Here is a 22382-nt window from a genome sequence, read left to right as displayed (position 1 = left end):
TGTAAGAAAGCAAAACAGAAGTTTTTGACAGTGGAAGAGGCTTCTATCTCTGGAAAAAAATCAATGGAGTGTGGATTACCTTTGGTTATGGTGGTCATATAGAAGGGTTTAGACTCTGGGTGGATGGTGGGATGTGGGAGAGTTCTCCAAGTTCAGAGGTACATGTTTTAGCAAATTATTTGGCAAAATAAATTTACTGATAACTACAATATTTAGTCAAAACTTGATCCTTTGTGTATGCAAGTCTCAGTCATAATTACCATAAAATGCAACCCTTGTCTCAAACGACATTTTGTGATGATTAACTACACAAAAGTAATGTAATTGCCCCAAATACTCTTTTCCAGTTTGTTCTTCATACTTGAGTCAGAGTAATCATTAGCAAAGACTAATCTTTTTATACCACTTCCCTGCTTAAAACGTATTCATTCTGCCCTGATTTTTAGGATAAAGATGTGCATTCTTAATGTGACCTACACAACCCAGCAGGTCCACCCCTTCTCCAGTTTTATGTTGTGATCACCCTCTACTTCCACCCCAACCACACTGACCTACTAGTAAGTTCTCAGATATACACTATGATCCCACTTGTCGCATCAGTTCTCATGCTGTATTTTTCCGTATGGATGTCTTTCTCATTTTTGAATGACTTGGGCTCTCACTCTCAAAATTTCAGTTCACTTTTCACTTAATTAGGGAAGGCTTCCTGACCTTCTTATTTAGCTTTCATTTCTTGTTACACATGCTTGTGCTCTGTATTTCTATTCACAGCATTGATCATTGTTAGAATTTACATTTGGTTATGTAGCTATTTGATTAGTATCTGTTCCCCCTACTAGAATATAAACATCCTAAGGAATAGGCATTCTCTGTTTTTCATTCACAATTGAACTCCCAGTGCCTTGGGATATGTGCATATCATAATAAATATGTATCGAATGAGTAATGTAAGTGGAACTTACTAGAGAAGTACAGAGGGGAATATTCAGAGAAAGGATGTGATACAGCGACCCCAAGGCAATAAATTAATTTTATGTAGTGCTTGCATATTTTAGACTGGTTTTACTTTTCACAAAAGTTCTAAGAACTAGGATTATTATATCATAGCATATTATATTAATTTTATAGATAAGAACATTTATCCTTCTTAATTTGACAGAAAAGGACAGTTAACTAGCTCAAGAATAGTTATTAAGTAGCAGATTTAAGTAGCAGATTTAAGATAAGAAACCATGTGTTTGAGATTTTAGGAAAATTACCATGTACTTGTTATACCCAGATGTTATAGACCCTTATAAGTTGCTTCCAATGGCATATGTTCTTATGATGTTCTTTAGGATTGCATTAATTCAGTCTGCTCTAACAAAATACTGCAGGCCAGGTGGCTAAGAGAATATTTATTCCAGTTCTGGCAGCTGGGAAGTCTAAGATCAAGGTGTCAGCAGATTTGGTATCTGATGAGAGCCCTTTTCATGGTTTGCAGAAGGCCACTTTCTTGCTGTGTTCTGACATGGAGTCTGTGGTCTCTTCCTCTTCTTACAAGAGCACTGATCCTACAATGGGGCCCCTACTCTCCTGATCTTATCTAAACATAGTTACCTCCCCAAAGCTCCCAAACACTATGACATTAGGTTTCTTTTCTTTTCTTTTTCTTCTTCCCTCCCTCCCTCCTTCCCTCTTTTTCTTTCTTTCTTCTTTCTTTCTTTCTTTCTTTCTTTCTTTCTTTCTTTCTTCTCTTTCTTTCTCTTCCTTCCTCCCTCCTTCCTTCTTTCTTTTTTCTTTCTTTCTTTCTTTCTTTCTTTCTTTCTTTCTTTCTTTCTTTCTTTCTTTCTTTCTTTCTCTCTCTCTCTCTCTCTCTCTCTCTCTCTCTCTCTCTTTCTCTCTTTCTTTCTTTCTTTCTTTCTTTCTTTCTTTCTTTCTTTCTTTCTTTCTTTCTTTCTTTCTTTCTTTCTTTCTTTCTTTCTTTCTTTCTTTCTTTCTTCTCCTCTCCTCTCCTCTCCTCTCCTCTCCTCTCCTCTCCTCTCCTCTCTCTCCTTTTCTTTCTTGACATTAGATTTCATCACATGCATTTTGGGGGCACAGACATTCAGTCCATAAAAAGAAATAAGCTATGTTTTATTTGTATATACTCATCTAAAATATATTTATAGTTTTGAAATTACGAGTGGAATTCCCAGTTAATTACATTTTAGAGACCTTGACAGGTAGGATTTGAAATGTGAAAGTAACACTGCCATCTAGTGACAACAAACTTGAATGAAGTTGGAAAAGTGGAGTAGCTGTTAAGTGCTCTAGGCATGGTAACATGAGTCAGATACAGAGAGGACCTGGCCACATAACTTGGGGCGGTCATTTCTTTTTAGTGAACATTTGAGGTAGATGATTCTTACAGTGGTTATGCGTTAATAGGGACTAAATAAAACAAATGTTCTTCGCTGTAGGTTGTTACCCACGTAGTAAGTAGATCACGTGATTTCCTGTGTTGCGGCACTTGACTGTGATCTGTCTCCATGTTCCTCACTCTCTCCATTGCTTCCGAAGGAGGGAGTTTTGTACTCTGATAACCTAATAAAAAGAAGTTTTCATCTTAGTTGAAAAAACTAAGTATATTCAGGAACAAATATACATGAGGAAACGAGTCCTTGGTAAAATCTCCGGGTAGATTTTACAGCATTGTTAAGGAAGAAGTGGAATGCCAAGATAAACTCCATCTATCCTAAGGGGACACTTAAAGCCACTTTGAGTTAAATTACTATGTGATTTAATGTAAGCACAACAATAAAACACTTCAGACATGCAATAAATGGTTAGAAAATGACGAATATAAGAATTTTCTTTAAATCATTGAACTAAAAAGAAAATTGGATAATTTATTTGTATCTCTTAAGTCCTACACATATAAGATAGATTTTAGCTGATAAATTTTAAGTGAATTATTGTCCTGGTACATTAAAATTGCAGATAAAATTATCATCTAAAATCCCCTGAGCTAAAATTTTCTTGTCATGTGCAGATGCTGGATCAAAGAGATAACAATTATTCTATTTCTCTGGAGGCCTAAATAACAAAAACCCATCACTCTGAAATAATAACTTTGCTGAGTGAGGTGAGAATATTATATTTAACATTTTTTTCAATAGTCTAGAGGGGATTATTTCTATTTGTCTACTTACTAGTATAGTCATTGCAATATGTCCCTAAGATTTTCTAACTCATGGTGTAGAAATAACCTAACTGGAAATATTAATTACTTTTTATATAAGTCAATGAAAATTATTGCTTTCCTGACATGACTTATTACCCTGCCTCCCCTTCAGGAACAATACAGCGTGTGCTGACAACAAACATTTTGTAACAGAGTTGCTATTTTGCCAAGAATTAAGTTGGAAATCTAAGGAGCGTGAATAATTTTAAGATAAGAAAAGCATCTGACTTATACATATTTCTTAGTCAATATCCTTAAAATAAAGTACTTTTATGTTTATTTTAGGACAAGAGTACAGATATGACCCCATCTCTTGTTTTCATGTGATACACTATATGAAGAATGTAGGTTGTACCACACAATAGCAGATGACAGTCTAGCAGGAGTTTGATTTAAAATTAGTTGCCAGAAAGTATGGCCTCAACACCAAGTGTTCTGATTCTTTGAAAAAAATATTGCGCAATGTGGTTATGGGGCACAACTGACCTGGGTCTCTCCTAGTTTTGGGTCACAGAAGAACTCTGGAGACACTTTAGTGCTTAAGGTAAAACCTGAAAGATGGGTAGAGTCAGTAAGGTGAAGAGCTGAAAGGCAGGCAGGCAGTGGTTTGGAAGGGGGTTGTGCGGTCAGAGAGTTCTAGAGAGAAAACAAATGAAAAAGCTTTGTTTGAAATTTTTGGTACATTATTGGTGAAAAAAGGATTCAACTGCACAAGTGTGGAGATGCGTAATATACCAAGGCTTCGGAGGACCCTTCCTACCCACAACACTATTGGGGGGGGGGTGCAACAAGAAATTGACTTCACACCAGAAAAATGTACTCGGGTGTTTATAACACTAGTAGAAATGAGGGGAGACTAAGTTTTATGACAAGTGCAGAGCAGAAAGAGACCGGTTTCTTTTAGGGGTTTTTGGTGAGAGGAAACTAGATGGTTGTTCAAAAGTCTCGAAGAAGTTGGCATTTTGCTATGATCCTTAAAGGGGAAGCAGGGTGAGGTCTGCAGCAAGTTTGTAGTCTGTGTTTGCCTTGACTGTGTTTTGACTCTTGCCTTATTTGTTCAGCTAGGATTGTGTCTAAGCAGAGCCTCCGCGTCTGTTCTTAACCTCAACTGCAGCCTTATCCTTTTACCCGTGTGCCGGACACTCCTGGCTTACCTTCGAGGATCCCAGAAGGTAAGAACAAAAATTCCTAGTCGCAGATTCCAGGACAAAAATCAAGTGGAACAGTGGCATGTTAGTACTACTTACCTTTCATGATCTGACCATCTAATAGACTGATTTCTATCATGTGCTGTCATGATAGTAAAGACCGCATCACCTGTCAAGATGATCAGTGAGCTCTTCTGCAATACTAGATAAAGGTAGTGGATAATAGAAATGGCTATGAATAGTGATATCAGGCACTGTGCTAAGCACTCCATGGATGTAACTGTGAATCCTCACAACGATTCTGCCGGTCTTGTAGATGAAGAACCCGAGGCACAGAGAGGTTAAGTAACTCGACCAACATCACGGGACTAGTGAAATGGCAGAGCTCAGATCAGTCCCAGTTCTGAGATTTTTCCACTGTACTACTATGCCTCATTGAGATCCTGTGCTTTCATCTAGTTAAGTCCTGGTGAGAAAACTAGAAAATAGAGCCCTGTTGACTTCGAGCAAAATATACAGTGACTACTGTTGTTGGTGGCAATTTATCTCCTTTTCACATACATGGATATTTGAAGCTATATAATAGTCTTGGAGAAGATATCTTGATTAAGATGTGATGTCATGTGTGATGTAAAATGAAGGTTGTAAGGGAACAGTAAAGCACTTTGGAAATTAAAACTCAACTGAAATTATTTTTTATCTTCGGTTATCCTGGTGTGTGTGTGTGTGTGTGTGTGCTTCTTTTCTTTGTTGGAATAGTAAGGCACTGCTGGATCAATACTGATACTTTAAAAGAGGTTGTTAATATGAGGTCACTCTGATGTTCTGTGTGGTTCAAATGAGCAGATTTACTGCAGTAAAACTTCTCAACCTTTTCACGTAATTATATTTAGAAACTCTTTACTTTTAATGCAGTAATTTGTGGAAATAATTCTTTCTCTAGGTTGCCTACCACTGTAAAATGCTAGGTTTTGATACCTAAGGCTGGCTATTGGCTTGGCGTGAAGAAAGAGAAGAGAAATGGCAGGAAATGAAAAGTGCCCACCTAAGTCTCTCAGTATTTAAATAAGTTAAAGAACGGTCCCCTGATGTGAAACATAGGTATTCAAAGATGCTTGACATTTTATTTTTTTATAAGCTCAAGAAGGCATTTAAAACCATAGATGGAATTGCTTCATTTGAAAGTCATCTTATTTTTTGACTACAAAAAGAAATCATATATATTGTACAACTCAAACATTCCAGAAATATGTAAAGTAGTCAGTGAAAGTTTCTCCTAATATTACTGTGCTAGAACAACCACGGATTACAGTTTGGGGTAAATGCCTTCAGATTTGCATAGAATGCCATTAATTTTAAACAAGATAGGATTATAGTATAGTTTATGTGTTATCACTCTTTTACTAGCCATATATCTGACGCATCTTTCCATGTCAATAAGTCTTTTCACATTCTCTGTAATGGTCTGGGTGTTCCACTGACTAGATATATTATAATTCATCTCACCAACTTTTAATTCCTAGGCCTCTGACGTATTTCTAAAATTTTGATATCATAAATAATGCTATAGTGAAAAACTTTGTACACGTATCATATTTCCTGCTTATTTTTCACCATACCAAATTTTACTTAGGTTCCAAGCAGGAGAACCAGAAGATTGTTGGATAAAAGCAGAACATTCCATATAACCTGTGGTGTGACTATCTGTATTTTTTCAGGTGAGAAAACCAAAAGATGTGAAAACATTATGTTAGAAGAACACATTTTATGAGTGGTATTTTTGTTGTTTTGTAAATTATTTGCTGTTACCAACTTGTGATTTTCTCATCACATACCTTAATTTTCTCTTCCATGTGTTTAAAGAGAATTGCCTAATGGTGCTACAGAAAATGAACATGCCTTACACATTATATATATAGTTTTCACATTATAATGTATGAGAGTTGGCCCTCAAGCTGTTAATAATTGTTTCCTAAAAGTAAAATGTTTCATTTAGAAACACTAAAAGAAACAGAATAAAAGTTTTTAAGGTTTAAAAATAAAGGTATGATAGGACTTTAAATGCATACAAATTAGAATGCGAAATGTACATTCATAGAATGTGATTCCATTTAAAAGTATATTTGATAGGGATGCCTGGGTGGCTTAGTCGACTGGGTGTCTGCCTTTGGCTCAGGTCATGATCCCAGGGTCCTGGGATCGAGTCCCACATCAGCCTCCCTGCTCAGTGGGGAACCTGCTTCTCCCACTCCCCTTGCTTGTACGCTTGGTCTTTCTCTGTGTCAAATAAATAAAATCTTAAAAAAAAAGTATATTTGATAAATGTTTCTTTGATATTAATACCTGGTATTAAATGTCAAATGTTTGTGAAATTTATCCTGTTCAGTTCCAAGTTAAAATACCAAGTGAGAATCTTTTGGTTTTTAAAAGAGTCATTTTAAAACAAGTTTTTATTCTGAATATTTATGTGATATGTTTCAAATTTTGGAACAGAAAGTGATAAACATATTAATTAAATACGTGGACTATGGAGACGGGGTTGTGTAGGATCTATCCCAACTTCCCTTCTACCTTACTATGTGACATAGCTCTCTGGTCTTTGATTTGTTGTTGTTTTAATCATAAAATAGATTGACAGTAGCACCTGACCCAGTTTTGAAGACTAAAAATGAGATCGCCCATGGGAAATTTTTAGGTTGGAATTTGTTATTATAATTTACAATCTTGGGGTTAATTATGTCAGTGGCATAGCACCTGACATTTCCCGCCGGTCACTATTTGATAGGACAGAGCTGTTTTGACACCAGGGACATTTGATCTGGTTATGTATATATGGCTATTTTGAATCAGACATGTTTTGGTGCAGCTACTATCAAGAGGTCATTAAGCTCTCAGCTTTTAAAAAAGTCGCCAAGTGCTGTCAAAACAGGCATCTGCACTGTTTAATCCCTGGACATCTTATTGGTGGGTCCCACCTCTGGAGGTGAGAGATGGGGATTAGGACTCCATACTGCTCAAGAGGCTGGGGATGGAGTAAGAGTCCAGGATGAGATGAGGACCAAGGGTGTGGCCAGGATCAGGGCTGGGTTAGAACAGAGGGAGTGAAAGGTCAGGAAATCAGGAGGGTCAGGGATGTGGACACATTTGTAACTTGATTTGTTCTAAACTGTAGTTGTGTCCAAATATTCTTGTTCAATTGGAGAACAACCAAGAGACTGAGATCGTGTAGAGTCTTGCCATGAATGAACACACATTCCAGACGGTTTGCGTTCTGCCACCCACTAGTTGTCTGACCTTAGCTGGGTGTCCTTTTCTAACCTTCGTTTTCTTCTCTGTGAAATAGGGATATTTCTACTCACTTCATTGGTTTATTGTGAGAATTAAATTAAAATCTATTTAAAATGTCTGGCCTGGCTTTCTCCCTGCTGCCCAAAATTAGAAGCCCTGATTTCTTTTGACCTGAAAGGTCCTTTAAAGAGGTGAATGTACCCCTTAAGGGTGTATCTAAGACAACTAGTACCTAGGGCTTTTTTTCAGGAGAATTCAAAAAGAAAGAGCCATAAAGCATGTAGTTAACATATAAACCTTTAATTTAAAATGAAGGAATTTTTAAAAATTTGCACATTTCAGATGTGATAAAGCTAGAGAACGCACACAGTTTTGCTTAAATAATGTTTTATGCTTGTGCCATAGCGGAGGCTCACCTGGACAGCCTCTTAAATATTTCCTTAGAACTTTGTCCTTGCTTGTTAGTTAACCCCCTTCTAACTTCCTGTCCACTTTTTATGAGACCTTTTTCCTTCCTCTAATTTGATTCTGGCAGGAGCTTATCAATCCTTTAACTAACTTTGAAGTTGGTTAGCATTCTCGTCCTTCTCTTGCTTCTATTTGTCTTTGTGAGTCCTTCAGAACTCTTGGCGTATCAACATCTCATGTGCTAAGTTGGAGAGAACCGTGAAGTTTTCCAGTTTCTACACACGTTTTCTGTTGAATAACTACATGCCTTGTATCGGTATAGACTGTAATGGTTCACTAACCAGTTTCAGGTCACTTATCTCATTAAGTCAAATAAACAGATGATTAAGTCAAATAAACAGGGCCATATTATTGTCATTTTAGAGAGAACTAACCTGCGGTGTTGGTAGGCAAGCAGTGTGGCCAAGAAAACCAGATTTCCAATGAATTGTCTGTTGTCCTTTCTAGTACATTGTAATATACTGTTAATTTGAAACTTATCTCACCTACAAGAAGAGATTGGGAAGGGAGGAGGTGTTCTCATCCAATGCACAAGTTCGTTTGCTCCTTCCTTGGCCAGCCTCCTCAGAATAATTTTCCTTTTCCCTGGTCATGCCAAAATTAATTTGTGTTTAACTCTCTAATAATTTCCTAACACCTCCATCTTCTGTGTGAGCTCTCAGTTGGTTGCGCTCTGTTTACTGTGCCAGTGTAGGTAGATTATTAAATGGTAATTATTATTTTCCTGAGTTTTTAATCCCAATGAAGTGATTACCAACACTTTTACTGTGAGGTTTAAGAAATTTAGGAACTTCCTTCTGAATTTATGGATTGTGAGAAATTTTAACTGGCTAAAAGTCTTTCAGTGGGCCTATATTTTAGGTTGAGCAGTAGTGAAGCATACAAGACCAACAACAGATTTGGAGCTAGAGGAGAGGAGGAAAATGTAGAAAAACTCAAATATCCAGGCCATATTATATACACTGACATGCGTTGTTTCCTAACCCTGACTTGCTAGGGTTATTTATTTTAGCCATTGAAAATTCAGTTTCTTTACATGATTTCTAATACTCAATGGTCTATAATCAAGATTTTTTCTGTCTTTAAAATTTCCCTTTTCAGTTTAATATTTTATTGCTCAGGTAGCTGTCAAAGTTTGACCCTGTGTTTACTTAGGGAGAGGAAAGCGTACATGAAAATCCCACTGATTTGCACCTCATGTGATTCCACAGGTGTGCATGTGGCTGCCCATCTGGTGAATGCCCTCAACTTCTCGGTGAATTACAGTGAGGACTTCACTGAACTGAACGCAGCGAGATACCGAGATGAGGTGGGTGGTCTCCGTCTTCTCATCCTTTCTTTGGTGTGAGCTGACTAATGAAGGTCTGTGATTTTCACAGAAAATTTGTACCTTACTGCTCCTTTTGAGTGCTGTTAAGATGCAGTTGTCAAGTTGAGTTTTGTTCCTTTTCAATAGAAAAAATAGGTAATTACTATTTCACAGTCTCTACTGCTGAAAATGGGAGTTCGAGAGTGTCTACTTTCTACATTCTGCGGAGTTCAGATGGCTGCCACTCAGGCCGGCCTTCTGCCTGCCAGCAGCGTTGTCTGGCTCCCAGCCAGTGGAGACTATCCACAGTGTCTTCACAGGGCATAGGTTTTTTTAATAAGTCAGATGCTGCACTTGGGGGAAAAAGGGCAGAAAAGCAGTTCGACTATTTGAGGATCCTGGATCATCTCTTTATTTGACTTAAAAAATCTTACTGAATTTTAGTGGCTACTCTGGTTTTGTTTTAATCCTTGAAATAGGAGACCTTGAGCTGAGTTCTGTAGCAGGCAGTGTCTGACTAAGGGCTGCTTTTCTCCACAGGAAGCCACCCATGAAATGAAATTATATGTGCAGGGTGCCGGGCGAGGGCCTGATGAACACACATACAGCCCTGGTTAGCTGTCTTACAATCAGGACTTCATCCTGTCCTCAGTCTGTCTTTCCTTCACGCCGAGACTTCATCAAAAATCCAACTGCTGGGTATCGAATTGGATCACCCAGCCCTGTTCTGCTAAGTCTGTAGTGACTTTGTAAGATTGTTCTCCATCTTCCCCAACTCCATATGACTGGAATTATTGAAATTAATACTGCTGTGATTCTGTGCTTGATCTCCTTCCCAGGACAAAACAAAGGGAAAACTAACAATGAACACAGAAACAAATCACGAAACCAAAATAGCAAGCAGCCTTTGAGAACTTCTTTGACGAGACACTAATATTCTTAAAAAAAAAAAAATGCCAATATGATTTAACTGGTCTGGGTTGGGGTCAGGCATTGATATTTTTTGGAAGTTCACCAGCTAATTGGGGTGAGCACCCAGAATTAAGAGCCACTGTCAAAGCCAGGTCCTTCGCATGTCCCCGGAAGCTCTTCGTATGTAATGATTCTACAACCCAGAACCGGAGACACCACCGTTTCTGTCTCCCGCTGTCTCCCCCCATTCCTCTATTCCCCTCAGCCCACAGCACGTGGGCTTCCTTGTTTCCTACATCTGCCATGTACTTTCCTCTTTATCTTTTGCTTCTCTCTTTGGTTTCTGTCATCTTAGGTCTCTAAGAACTATAATGGTTCTCTCATTGTAATGTTGTATACTTGAAATATTATAAAATATTTCAATATTTTTAGTCATTTTAGGTTTTTAGTTATTTTTTTCATTTTATGAAGGTTATGTGCTCCAAATAAAATATTTTAAAACACTCAAGCAAATGAAGTTTAAAAGTGAAAACTTCTCCAAAAGTAGCCACGGTTAATAACTTTCTATCCTCTTATATTTTGAGGGGCATTTTATGAAACCTGTTCCTCAGCAATTTTCTTGTTTCCATAATTACATGGACTGTAGCTTTCTGTATCAGAAGATAGAGACCTATTAGTCTCTTCATATTAATGTGCGATAGTTTATTTTTAGCTTTTTCCTTATTCACAGATGTTTTGGTTGTTTTTGTGTTTCTGTTATGAACCACACTCCAATAAATTAATTTTTTTAATACGCTTCCACTAGGCAGATTCCTAGAAGTAGAATTCGGTTTCAAAGGTATGTACATTTTTAGTTTTGCTGGACATTGTCAAGTTGCCTTCTACAAAGGCTTCACTAGTTGACACACTTCTACCAAGTTTGTCAAAATGCTTATACCTGCCCCTCAGTTGTTTTTGTTTCTCTTTAATTTTTGCCAATCTGATGGATGAAAAATGGTAACTCATGGTTTTAATATGTATTTCCCCTTTCTTTGTTTCCTTCCTTCCTTCTTTCTTATTTTCTCTCTCTCTCCTTTATTTTAATAAATATTTTAGAGCCCCTAGTAGGCGTTAGACAGTGTGCTAGGGGAGGATGAAAACACACACACACACACACACACACACACACACACACACACACTGCATGCATAAACAGATATAGCCTAACCTGAGTTGTCTTTGAGAAAGACTGATTTGTGCCACGTACCGTATTGTCCTTTGCTTTGTGCTCTGTGTCTTCTCCATATTTCTAGTGACTCACCCTCCAGCTCCTGGGTGGCACGTTCTTGACGGCCTAGCCGAATCTGCCTCATCCTGTCATCTGAAAAACTGTCTCTTACTCTCACATTCCATTGCTATTCCCTGCCAATAGTAATTGTTCTGTCTTCTGAGTTCCCACAGCTCTTTGTTCATATTTCTGGTATTACCACTTTGTTCAGCTGGTCTTGTATTTTCACTAGTTGTTTATATATTAGGTTCCTTTAGGTTACCATTGAGCTGCATTCCTAATGGCAGAGGTAGAAGTCTGGCCCCAAAGGGATGAGGAGCTATTGCTGCGCAAGTGGCCCTTATTCAAGGCTTCTGAAATTATTTCATATGAATGGCTTCCCACTTTGGATATAGGGTGGCCTGACTCCAGAGTCAATGGAGGCCTAGGAAAAAATTTCTGAAGTTGTGCAATATTAAGCACTATTAGGATGAAAAATAAATCCCCAAATCTCCCGGGGATTGACCTCAGTTTTCCAGAAGATAGAAAAGGAGTTGCCTAAGGTCCATTTCACCATGAAAGATGTAGTTCAAAGGACAGATTATACTAACAATATTACTTTTTACGATTCTGAGTAATAGGAACCTACCCTCTTTATTTGAGTATTATTACTACTTTGCATGGTATTTGAAACATTGTTAAGTATTCAATTAGTATTCTTTGCATTGACTTTACAACGATAACCCTCTCTACATATTTTATTACTTTTGATTCTCACTGTCTTGACATCTTGTAGATGCAGTTTGGCGATTATGGTGGACAAAGTATATATTAATGTTTCCAAATTATAGTCAAAGATATTGAGTCTCAAATGGTCAAAGAGTGGGCTTTAGGCCACTGCTACTAGCTTGAATTAGCCACTGAGATGAAAGTCTACATTTTCTGACTCTTTACCAAGTGCTTTTTTTCCTCAGAAGGACAGTCTTCTCTGTGTTAGATTTTTAAAGAATTATTTGAAAGAGAGAGAGAGTGTGTATGCATGAGTAGGGGAAAGGACAGAGGGAGAAGCAGACTCCCCGCTGAGGTGGTACCCGACACTGGACTGGATGTGGGGCTCAATCCCAGGACCCTGAGATCATGACCTGAGCTGAAGGGAGACACTTAACCAACTGAGCCACCCAGGTGCCCCTTGGGTAGATATTTTTGGTTTTTCAGCTGAGAAACTGAATTAGGGAAATTCTGAAACTTGCTATGAGTGACAGAGGCAGGATTCCAGCCCAAATATCCTGGTTCCAGAACCTGTGTTGCATGAAAACTTATGAAACTCGATGGAATTTCTCATTTCCACTGGGAGAATACTATCTTAAATACTTCATGGATCATATACCTAGCAGATTCCTTGTAGAATTTTACATTATCAATGATTTGTTCAGTCAAATTTTTTTTCTCTTTTTCTCAGGATCCTAGAAAACTTCTCTTCACAACTGGTAAGTTGGTATTCCATTGCTCTTTCTGAAGAGTCAGGAAAATCTTTGAGAATAAACATCATCAAACTACACAGCAATTAAATGTATGGTAAAATATAATGTGGAAAATTTGTGATCAGAACAAATGTTACCAAACATAAGTTGCAATGAAAACAGGGACACGTGTTAGAATGAATGAAGAGTACCAGTAAGTAAATGCATTTGCCTTCCATATGTTTCTCCAGTGACAACAGTGGTGCCATATGGTTATTGAGGACCTGCTCATGTGCCCCTGGCTGTGGCGAGTAATATTGGCGATAATACACATGAAATAGTCTTCTACCCTCAAGTGTTGGAAAGACACACCAAGCACCATGATTATCGCTGTAGTTCTTATAACTCAGTAATTTAGTAGGATATTTGGTGATCTTAAAACCTATATAAAAAGAGGAGGAATGAACAGTCATTAAAATCGGTTATTTTTCTTGAAACGTGTCTCCTTTTTCATCTGTAATTTAGTTTTCCTTCTCAAGCATATTGTCCATGAAATCTCAGTCTAGACTATTCATTTGTTAAAGCACATGTAAACATCTCAAAATTTTGTCCTGATGTTAGTATAATTCTTACTAAAATTCTTCTCTTTTTCAACCCTACATTTATAAGGATGAAATAGAAAACTGCATTTGGGAGATTTTTAGCGCATTATTTCAGGGATAAGGACAATTAGGTCATTGAGATGGTCTGTCATTAAGGCTTGTCTATCATAAACACCCTATTAAGGATCAGGATTGCATATAGACTGAGGCATGGCTCTGTCGAATGTATTGTTTTTCTTTTCAACCAGTTTTATGATAAAAATAGCAATAATTCTGGTATTTTCCCCTTCCCTTTCACAACTGTATATTTAGATTTATAAAATATTTTTTTCCCTGTTTATGTATGCATGATGTTTGCTACTTACAAAGTATTTTACAGTTTTCTCTTTAGGAACACAATTTTAGTTTTGCTTACAACTTTGCTCATTGAAAACATGTTTTTTATTTAAGCCAAAAGAACTGGATGAGAAATAGGAAGGAGAAAAAACAGAAAAACCAAACCTTGTGTATGAATCAATGTATGTTTTGGTTCGTATGAATTCATTTTACAGAAAGAATCAAGAACTTTGTTTTAATATTACTTTCTACAGTACCAAGTATAGGTGAACCACTGGGACATGTAAAATGTTTGAAAAAGTTTAGTTTTCAAACACAGAAAAAGATTTCTTCCATGACCAAGATATTACATTAAGAAGCTAAGTATAATGAATACTTGTATAGAAGCAGGTGATCTGTCCATATGGCATGAAACCCCTCCATCCTATGTTGTTTCCCAGAAGTTCTCATGAGTGGTGTTGGACTAACTAGACATGATACTTAAAAACACAGATTTCCTGGCTCCATTCTAGAGAGTCTCTGTGGTGTGACCCAACAGTATGTTTCATTAACCTTCCGCTGTACCTCAGGAGCTTCTGTTTCACCCTTCCCGGGCATCTTGTCATACTCTTGTAATTCCCTTCTTGCAACACCTAACTTCTGTCTATTCTCTTACCTGATTCTTTCTCTCTCTCTTTTTAACCTTGTCCACTTCTGCTCATCCTTTCAGTCTCAGCTGACCATGCCCCATCATGCACAAATTCCTCCCTGATTCCAGTAGGCAGAGCTGATCTCTTTTGTTGGCCTGGATTCCTAAAGATACATAGTAAAGTGCTATGTTGTATGATAATTTCTTTCCTTACACATATAATCATTTCCGCCACAAGGTGCGTTTCTCAGGTGTGAGGCAGGGCTCCCCCTAGGGCATGCAGGGCCCCATGTACATATTTTTTTGTGGAGTTTCTTTCAGTACAAACAACTGGAATCATCCCAAATCAGCATGTCAGCATCATTTTAGTGCCCCAGTCTACATCACTTCATGAAGGGAGTTGTATGCTGGCCAGAAGGAATCATTCACTTCCCAGCTTGAAACCCAGCCTGGAACCCCAAAGTATGAGTCTAGAGCTTCGAGGGCATCTGATTGACCCTACTGAGTAGTAGGTGAGAGAACAAAGCAGAATCAAAGGATGGCAAGGAATAAGAGACCACTTTCTACAAATAGACTTAATCTAGCTTTGTATTACTAATATATCTATGACTAAAACTGTTTCATAGCTATCTTTGAACATTGTTAGGTACAATGCCTAGGAAAAATCCTGTTTCTTTTTTTTTTTTTTAAAGATTTTATTCATTTATTTGAGACAGAGAGAGCATGAGCAGGAAAAGGGGCAGAGGGAGAGGGAGAAGCAGACTCCCCGCTGAGCAGGGAGCCCGATGTGGGACTTGATCCCAGGACCCAGAGACCATGACATGAGCCTAAGGCAGATGCCCAATGGACTGAGCCACCCAGGCTCCCCCAAAATCCTGTTTCTGTTGGAGGAATGCATGCATGTTCTTAGCTGTTCTAGTGATAAAGACCATTTTTTATTAGTTAATATATTTCTTGGATTTTAGTTTGTTTAATGTTACATAGAGTCTTCTCTCTTTCTCAGTCATTTAATATTTTTCAACGTAATCTACAACGGAGAAATTAAGATTATTTTGTAGAAACTAAAGCCTGTGGTAGTTCAAGTGACATAAAATATAGTAGTTAGATCACTCAATAAGAAATGTTAAAAGCAGTTCAATTAAGAACTTATAAAATAAAAAAAAGAATTTATAAAGTAAAACAAGTTTAAAAGATTGGATTATTCAAACATACATTTTAAAATGTTTGCTACATTATTTCCAAATTTGGTAGTACCTTGTATGATGAGAATAAAATGCACAGTATCCAATTTCAATTAGAAAAACCCTCATAAACGAATAGGATTGTGTTTCCAGTTATGTTAGAAACAACAGGATAATGAGTACAAGGTGGTATATTTCTGACCACATCTGGATATGGATGAAAATGATCTCTCAGTTTCATCTAGAATTGGCAGTACAGTACAATCATTCATTTTAAAGGCAACTAATTAACAAATTTAATAAACAGATAAAAAGTAATAAGAAAAAACATACAAGCCTGTCTTTCCCTAAGGAAACAAGTATAGGTTTTGCTTCATAACTTGAAGGATTCAGAGACCGTGTTCTTCACTTTGGCAAGTAACTTTGCCCAGTAAGCTTTGACTAGCTCAGTCATTTCCAACCTGTGCTTTCTGACTCCTGGAATGTATGTAGTAACAGAGGCTAATATGTTAGGTCTTAGCTGAGCTGTCCTTGAAAGCTAGGTTAGGGTGCCCTTTGATGTACCTGGGAAATACTCAAGCTTAGCTCTCTTTTAGCACTTAATGGCCTGCATTGCATTTGTCTGCTTATCCTGTCTTCCACACTGGACTGAGATTTCTTTTAAAGCAGGTTTCATTTTTTGTTCTCACTTAACAGTATACTACAGATGCCCAGAGAATATTTACTGAAGATAAGAGCCAGTTGTTTAACTCTTCTACTAGATACATAGATCTCCTTTACAGCATCCAGATAATCAGTTAGCCAGCCCCTGTTTGTTTAATTCTAGCCACAGAAAATCATAGCTTCTTAAGGAACTCGCCCTCCTTTTTTTTTTTGACCGTTGTAATTGTAATAATTCTTTTAAAGATTTTATTTATTTATTTGAGAGAGAGAGAGTGTGTGTGAGCAGAGGGAGGAATAGAGAGAGAGGGAGAGAAGCAGACTCCCCTCTGAGCATGGAGCCTGTTGCGGGGCTTGATCTCACGACCCTGAGACCATGACTTGAGTCAAAATCAAGAGTTGGACACTTAATCTACTGAGCCATCCAGGCACCCCTAATTTTTTCTTTTCATTGTTAATTATAAGTAACTTTTTCTTCATTGATCTGGTCTATAACTTTATAAATTACAAACTCTGGTCTTTTTATACTTCTCGAGCTAGAAAGGAAACACGAATCCTTTAGATAGAAAAGATAACTTCATAAATCCGAAAGAATGTTAAAAAGCATTGAGTTGATTCTCCTAAGTTTACAGATGAGATCCAGTGAGATTGGGGTTTGTCCTAAGGGACAGTAACAGAACCATTAATCCCAGAATGTGCATCCCATCAGCCAAGCTGTCTACTTCATCTTCAAATAACTGATGTCAACTATTTTACTACCCATCCCCCCAAATCTTTCCAATATATTTTCCATGTTCTGCTCTTAAAAGGAGTTCTCTAGTTAAATGTTTGAGGAAAGATTTGTTCAAATTTAAACTGGCTTCTTGGAACTAGTACTTCCCAGAGACATTAATATACTAATGTGTCCTGTGACTCTTCAAGGAATAGTTATTACGCTTTTGAGTAATAGAAATTAATACTTCAAGGAATTAATGTTCAAATAATATACTTTGGAAATTATGCCTCTACACTAAACATACTCCATTTTTTCAGGTGTCCTGATTAAGTGATTTGTAGACATTCCATAATTAGTCTTGGCATATTTAGAACCACATGGGAAACCTGTATGCAGACACAGTAGAATTTAATGAAACCCCAAGATAATTATCAGAAAGGCCTCTCCAGCCACACATTTCACATCATGGAGCCATCTGGGATTCTATCATTTACTTATTCATTTGGTCAAATAAGTTTTTTTTTTTTAATACTTGAGGCCATAGAGAAAGACCTCCTCTTTTTTCTTCTTCAAATGTATTGAGTTGTAATTGAAGTACACTAAATTATACATATGTAAATTATGTTATTCGATTGGTTTTGACATATGTATACACTTGTGAAATCAAGACCAAAATCAAGGTGACAAATATATCTGTCATTCTAAAAAGATTTTTGTGCCTTTATAATTAATCGTGCCCTTTACTCCTCTTAGCAACTGATCTGCTTTCTATCACTGGAGAGTAGTTTGGATATTCTAGAATACTATATAAAAGGAATCACAGAGTGATTCCTCTTGGGATTTTTTGAGGGGAGAGTGTCTGGCTTTTTTGTGATTCATGTATGTCGTTGCGTATAGTTCATTTTTTTAAAACTGCTGATTAATTTTCCAGGTACAGATATTATCACAATTGTCTATCCATTCATTTGTTGATGGAAATTTGAGTTGTCTACAGGCCTTATCTGTTAAAAATAAAGTGGCTCTGAATATTTTTGAACAAATCTTTATGTAGATACATGTTTGTGTTTCTTTCGGGGAAATACTTGGGAATGGAAAGGCTGGGTCATTTTACAGGCATGTTGTTATTTGCAAATAGCATTTTTCTGTACTATTAGTCCTTTAGTGTGAACTAGTACAGTTGTCTTCTTCTCTTCTCTTAGGAAGTTAGTACTTGCCTGGGGCAATGGGAAAGAGGAGAAGGGAGTGCCCTGGGAAAGAAGTGTAAAGAAGAGATGATTTGGATTATGCACATCAGGAAAGGGAAGTCTTGTTAAGCTTCCAAATCTGTATATTGGAAAGACTGAGGAGGAAAGAGTATCCAAGTATAAGTATACAAAGATGAGCTCCTTAATTTCTCATGTGGCTCTTTACAAGTAGAAACTTGTTTCCACTCTACTGAGATTTCTAATGTTATTTTCCAGTGTTTCTAAACTGTTGGGATTCTAATGATGCATACCTGTGTTGCTCTTCTGTTGTTCCCAGCTTGTCTGCTTCTCTTAGTGGCTTATAGTTCATGATGGCCCTTCCGTTTCCTAGGTGGTTCTTTGGCAAGGAGAGAAGTTGGGGGACGTCTGTGCTTTTGGAGATACAATTGTTTCAGTCGCTTTCCATGTAGATTTAAGATGGAATCTCTCAGCTGGGGCATTTGGGACTTAACTGTTGCTTGTATGATTGTAAGAGTAAATAATGGTAACTTATAGACAGGATATTTTATTTAGTAGGAATAAGATAATAAGAAATGAGACTATCGTGATTTTAGTTCTTTTTGATATAGCATATCAGCCATTCATTTTGGATATGCTATCTGGGCTAACATTGGATTTTTAGCCATCTATCATGTCAGTATTAAGTTTGAAAACCAACACGTTTGCACAGTTTTTTCTTTGTTAAAAAGTGGTTATTATATCACATCAGAAGCACTGACTGCAGTGTATTTTCCGTACTAAGGAAATATGCCTGCAAGTGTTCTTAAAAAGCATCAACACTATAATTTTTTTTCTTGAAATCTATTTTTTTGTTCTACACTTGAAGTTGTGGGTTTTAGAAAGCTTTAGGTTTTGTTTACTTTTTCATTAAAATTATTCTAGATAGTAAAAGCAAAAAGAAATTATTTGTATTGAAACTGAAGCAGCTACTAGTTCCATCAAAGGGGGGCTGAGAGAGGAAGGGAGTTTTAGTACTGAGGTGGAGAAAACCAAAACAGTAAAGAGTGTTCCATGTCAACCCAGCCCTGTTGTATATTTTTTCCTCCTTTAAAACAATTTTATTAACGTATACTTAAGAGCTAATAAATTACATCTATTTAATGCATACTCTCATAAGTTTTGACTCTTGCATATATCCATGAAACCATCATCACTATCAATATAATGAACGTATCTTAACACTCAGTCTTTATTTTATTTTTTAAATTTTTCTTTTTTTTCTTTTTTTTCTAATAATATTTTTTATTATATTATGTTCGTCTTTGTCTTTAAAATTTCCTCATGCCTTTGGAAGTCTTTCCTTCTGCTGCCCCTTTCCTACCTCCCCAACAAACATATGTTTAATTTCTTTCTGTTGTCTTCATTACTGACATTTGATATAGTATGTACATTTGGTAGAGCATGTCCCTATAGAAGTATGTACACATTCACCATTCTGAGTGGGTTAGTTGAAAGTACTAAGGCGGACTCTTCTGTTAAAGGTAGAAAAACTACTTTGCCTTAAGTACCTTGAAACTGCGCTAATTTTAAAAAGGCTTTTTTAGAGAGGGAACATACAAAGAGAGAGGTGATTTGAATTGGGCCTCCCACAGAGCAGCATAGTACTTTGGATTTTAAGGTAATAATTTTTGTACCTTTTTTCTGTATGGTTTAAATTAAAATGTACTTACATACATTTTTTATAGTTCCTGGCCTGACAGGGGTCGGCATGGTGTTGGTGCTCTTCCTGATGATTACAGCTTCTACATATGCCATACGGTGAGTGTCAGAGTCATTATTTCAGTATTTACTGGCCAGAGTGTTTAGATTTTCCTCAGATTATCCTCACTTTCATATACAGGAAGAGTCTTGATTAACTGGAATGCTTAGCCAATGCAATCAATATTCTGGTCAATGGACTATTTTGGATAACTAAGAGAGAAATAGAGACATTTCTATATAAAATTTCCTGTTTTTGAAAATTTTTATTGTTTTAGTCAAATATTCTGTGTTGGTAAGGAAACACGTGGAGACTTTTTGATGACTAAGGAAATTTGAGTTCTTCAGGGTCATTAATCTGAAGAAGAGTGTGTGTCTATGAGACATGACCTTGAATTCAACATATATGCAAAGGAATATATCACAATTATTTTATAACCCATTTCCTGGTCTGAGTTTGTTTTGTGGGAATTTAATGTAGTATTCTAAATGAAGCTTTGGAAACATGGTTAGTTGACATCTGCTAAAATAACTGGAAATATCTGCATGCATATTTATTCTTCTCTTTATGAGATTTTGAGCAACTGCAGGTATACATTTTCATGAGCACTTTCAAATGTTCTTTCTGATGGACATGTTCTGTATTTCGTAATATTTTATAGCATCTTATGTTTCTGGTCAAGCTTTTTGGTTAAGAAAGCAAAAAGAAGAGATAATATATAATATTCAAAAATCCCCAATCATTCTACTTGTTGAGATGTGAAATTTAATGGAAACACACACACATGCACACACATAAACGTCCATTGAAAATAATTGCCCAATAAAGTATTTTTTAAAAAGATTTTAGATATTTATTTTAGAGAGACAGAGAGAGAGCACACATGTGAGCAAGCTGGGTGAGGGGGGAGCAGAGGGAGAGGAAGAGAGAGAATCTCAAGCAGACTCTGCACATGGGCTCAATCCCATGACTCTGAGATTATGACCTGAGCCAAATTCAAGAGTCTGATCCTTAACTGACTGGGCCACCCAGGTGCCCCTACCCAGCAGAGTATTAAAATGAGTCTATCCTTGAACTTCTGAACACATCTGTATACACATCCACATACAATAAAATGTTCCAAGTAAACTCACCACTCAGAGATTAGCACTATAAACTTTCTGGTGTTAAGGATTATGGGCTTAATCCTCCTTGCCCTTGCTCACTCATTTCCCATTTCTTACTTCCACCAACACCACTCTCTTTTTCTTCCTTTCACACTACTGATCTCTCTCTTCATATATCTATTTTACCAATATAGGATCATATTATATATACCATTTTAAATCTGCTTGTTATTTAAACCCATTAGGAACATTTTTCTGCATTGATGGAACTGCATATCCTCATATATACATTACTTTCCCCATCCACCTATTGTTGGATATTGTAGGTTGATTCCATTTCTTATAGTATTTCAATTCTGAAACAAACACCCCTATCCATATGTCTTTGCATACATTTTCAGTTATGTCTCAAGGAAAAAATCTAGATGTACAATGGCTGGGTCAAACAATAAGCACACCTTTCATAAGAATTAAAAATCACCTTACAGGAAGGCAAATCAAATCTCTAACATCAGTGCATGAGAGTGCCAATTTTGTGGGGAGAAATTTTCTTTTAGTTAGGTAAAGCATTCATTAAAAAAAATTCATTTTTCAGTTTTAGGTATTCTCGAAGGAAAATTAGGGCATATGACATATTTATTTGCAAGATTGAAGATACATGAGTGTTCTAAATCTAGGAAAAAAATCCTTAATTAAGAGAGAGTTTTGTAAAATGGAATAAAAAGATCAGCTTCTATTTTCAACTGAGCCATTACATTTCTGCTCATAAGAACTCAGTGAATGTTTATTAATCTTTAGTTTTTCATTTCTTTCTTTTTTTAAAAAAGATTTATTTATTTATTTTAGAGAGAGAGAATGCACCCCTGTGTCAGTGGAGGGAGGGGCAGAGGGAGAGGGAGAGAGAGAATCCCAAGCAGACTCCATGCTGAGTGTGGAGCCCAACTTGGGGCTCGATTGCAGAACCCTGAGATAATGACCTGTGCTAAAATCAAGAGTCAGCCGCTTAACTGACTATGCAGCCAGGTGCCCCATTTTTCATTTCTTTAAAAGATATTGTAAAACCAACTCTACTTTTCTCCCAGCTTTATTGGGGTAATAATGGAATTCTCTTTTTTTTCCCTAAAGATTTATTTATTTTAGAGCAATAGAGATGGAGGAGAGAGAGGGGTTGAGGG

The 22382-nt window shown here is 36.9% G+C and overlaps 1 protein-coding gene across 5 annotated transcripts in view; it reads left to right on the top strand.

The window, feature by feature from the left end:
- The window catches only part of NOX4 (NADPH oxidase 4), a 184165-nt gene that overhangs the window by 17991 nt on the left and 143792 nt on the right, over positions 1–22382 (top strand). For 4 of the 5 annotated variants that reach the window (XM_087868214.1, XM_087868216.1, XM_087868215.1 and 1 more), the window contains 5 exons: positions 4267–4377; positions 5987–6071; positions 9321–9418; positions 13036–13063; positions 20088–20160. In XM_087868214.1, the coding sequence (XP_087724340.1) occupies positions 4267–4377; positions 5987–6071; positions 9321–9418; positions 13036–13063; positions 20088–20160 (395 nt within the window). The remainder of the gene's footprint in view (positions 1–4266; positions 4378–5986; positions 6072–9320; positions 9419–13035; positions 13064–20087; positions 20161–22382) is intronic. The other variant, XM_087868213.1, reaches the window with a different exon arrangement.

The sequence above is a fragment of the Ursus americanus genome, chromosome 16, assembly GCF_024610735.1.
Source record: "Ursus americanus isolate L20-20 chromosome 16, mUrsAme1.1.p, whole genome shotgun sequence".
In the NCBI taxonomy this organism is placed as follows: domain Eukaryota; kingdom Metazoa; phylum Chordata; class Mammalia; order Carnivora; family Ursidae; genus Ursus; species Ursus americanus.
The sequence above is the reverse complement of the archived record's forward strand: the minus strand, read 5'-3'. Positions and strand labels throughout refer to the sequence as shown.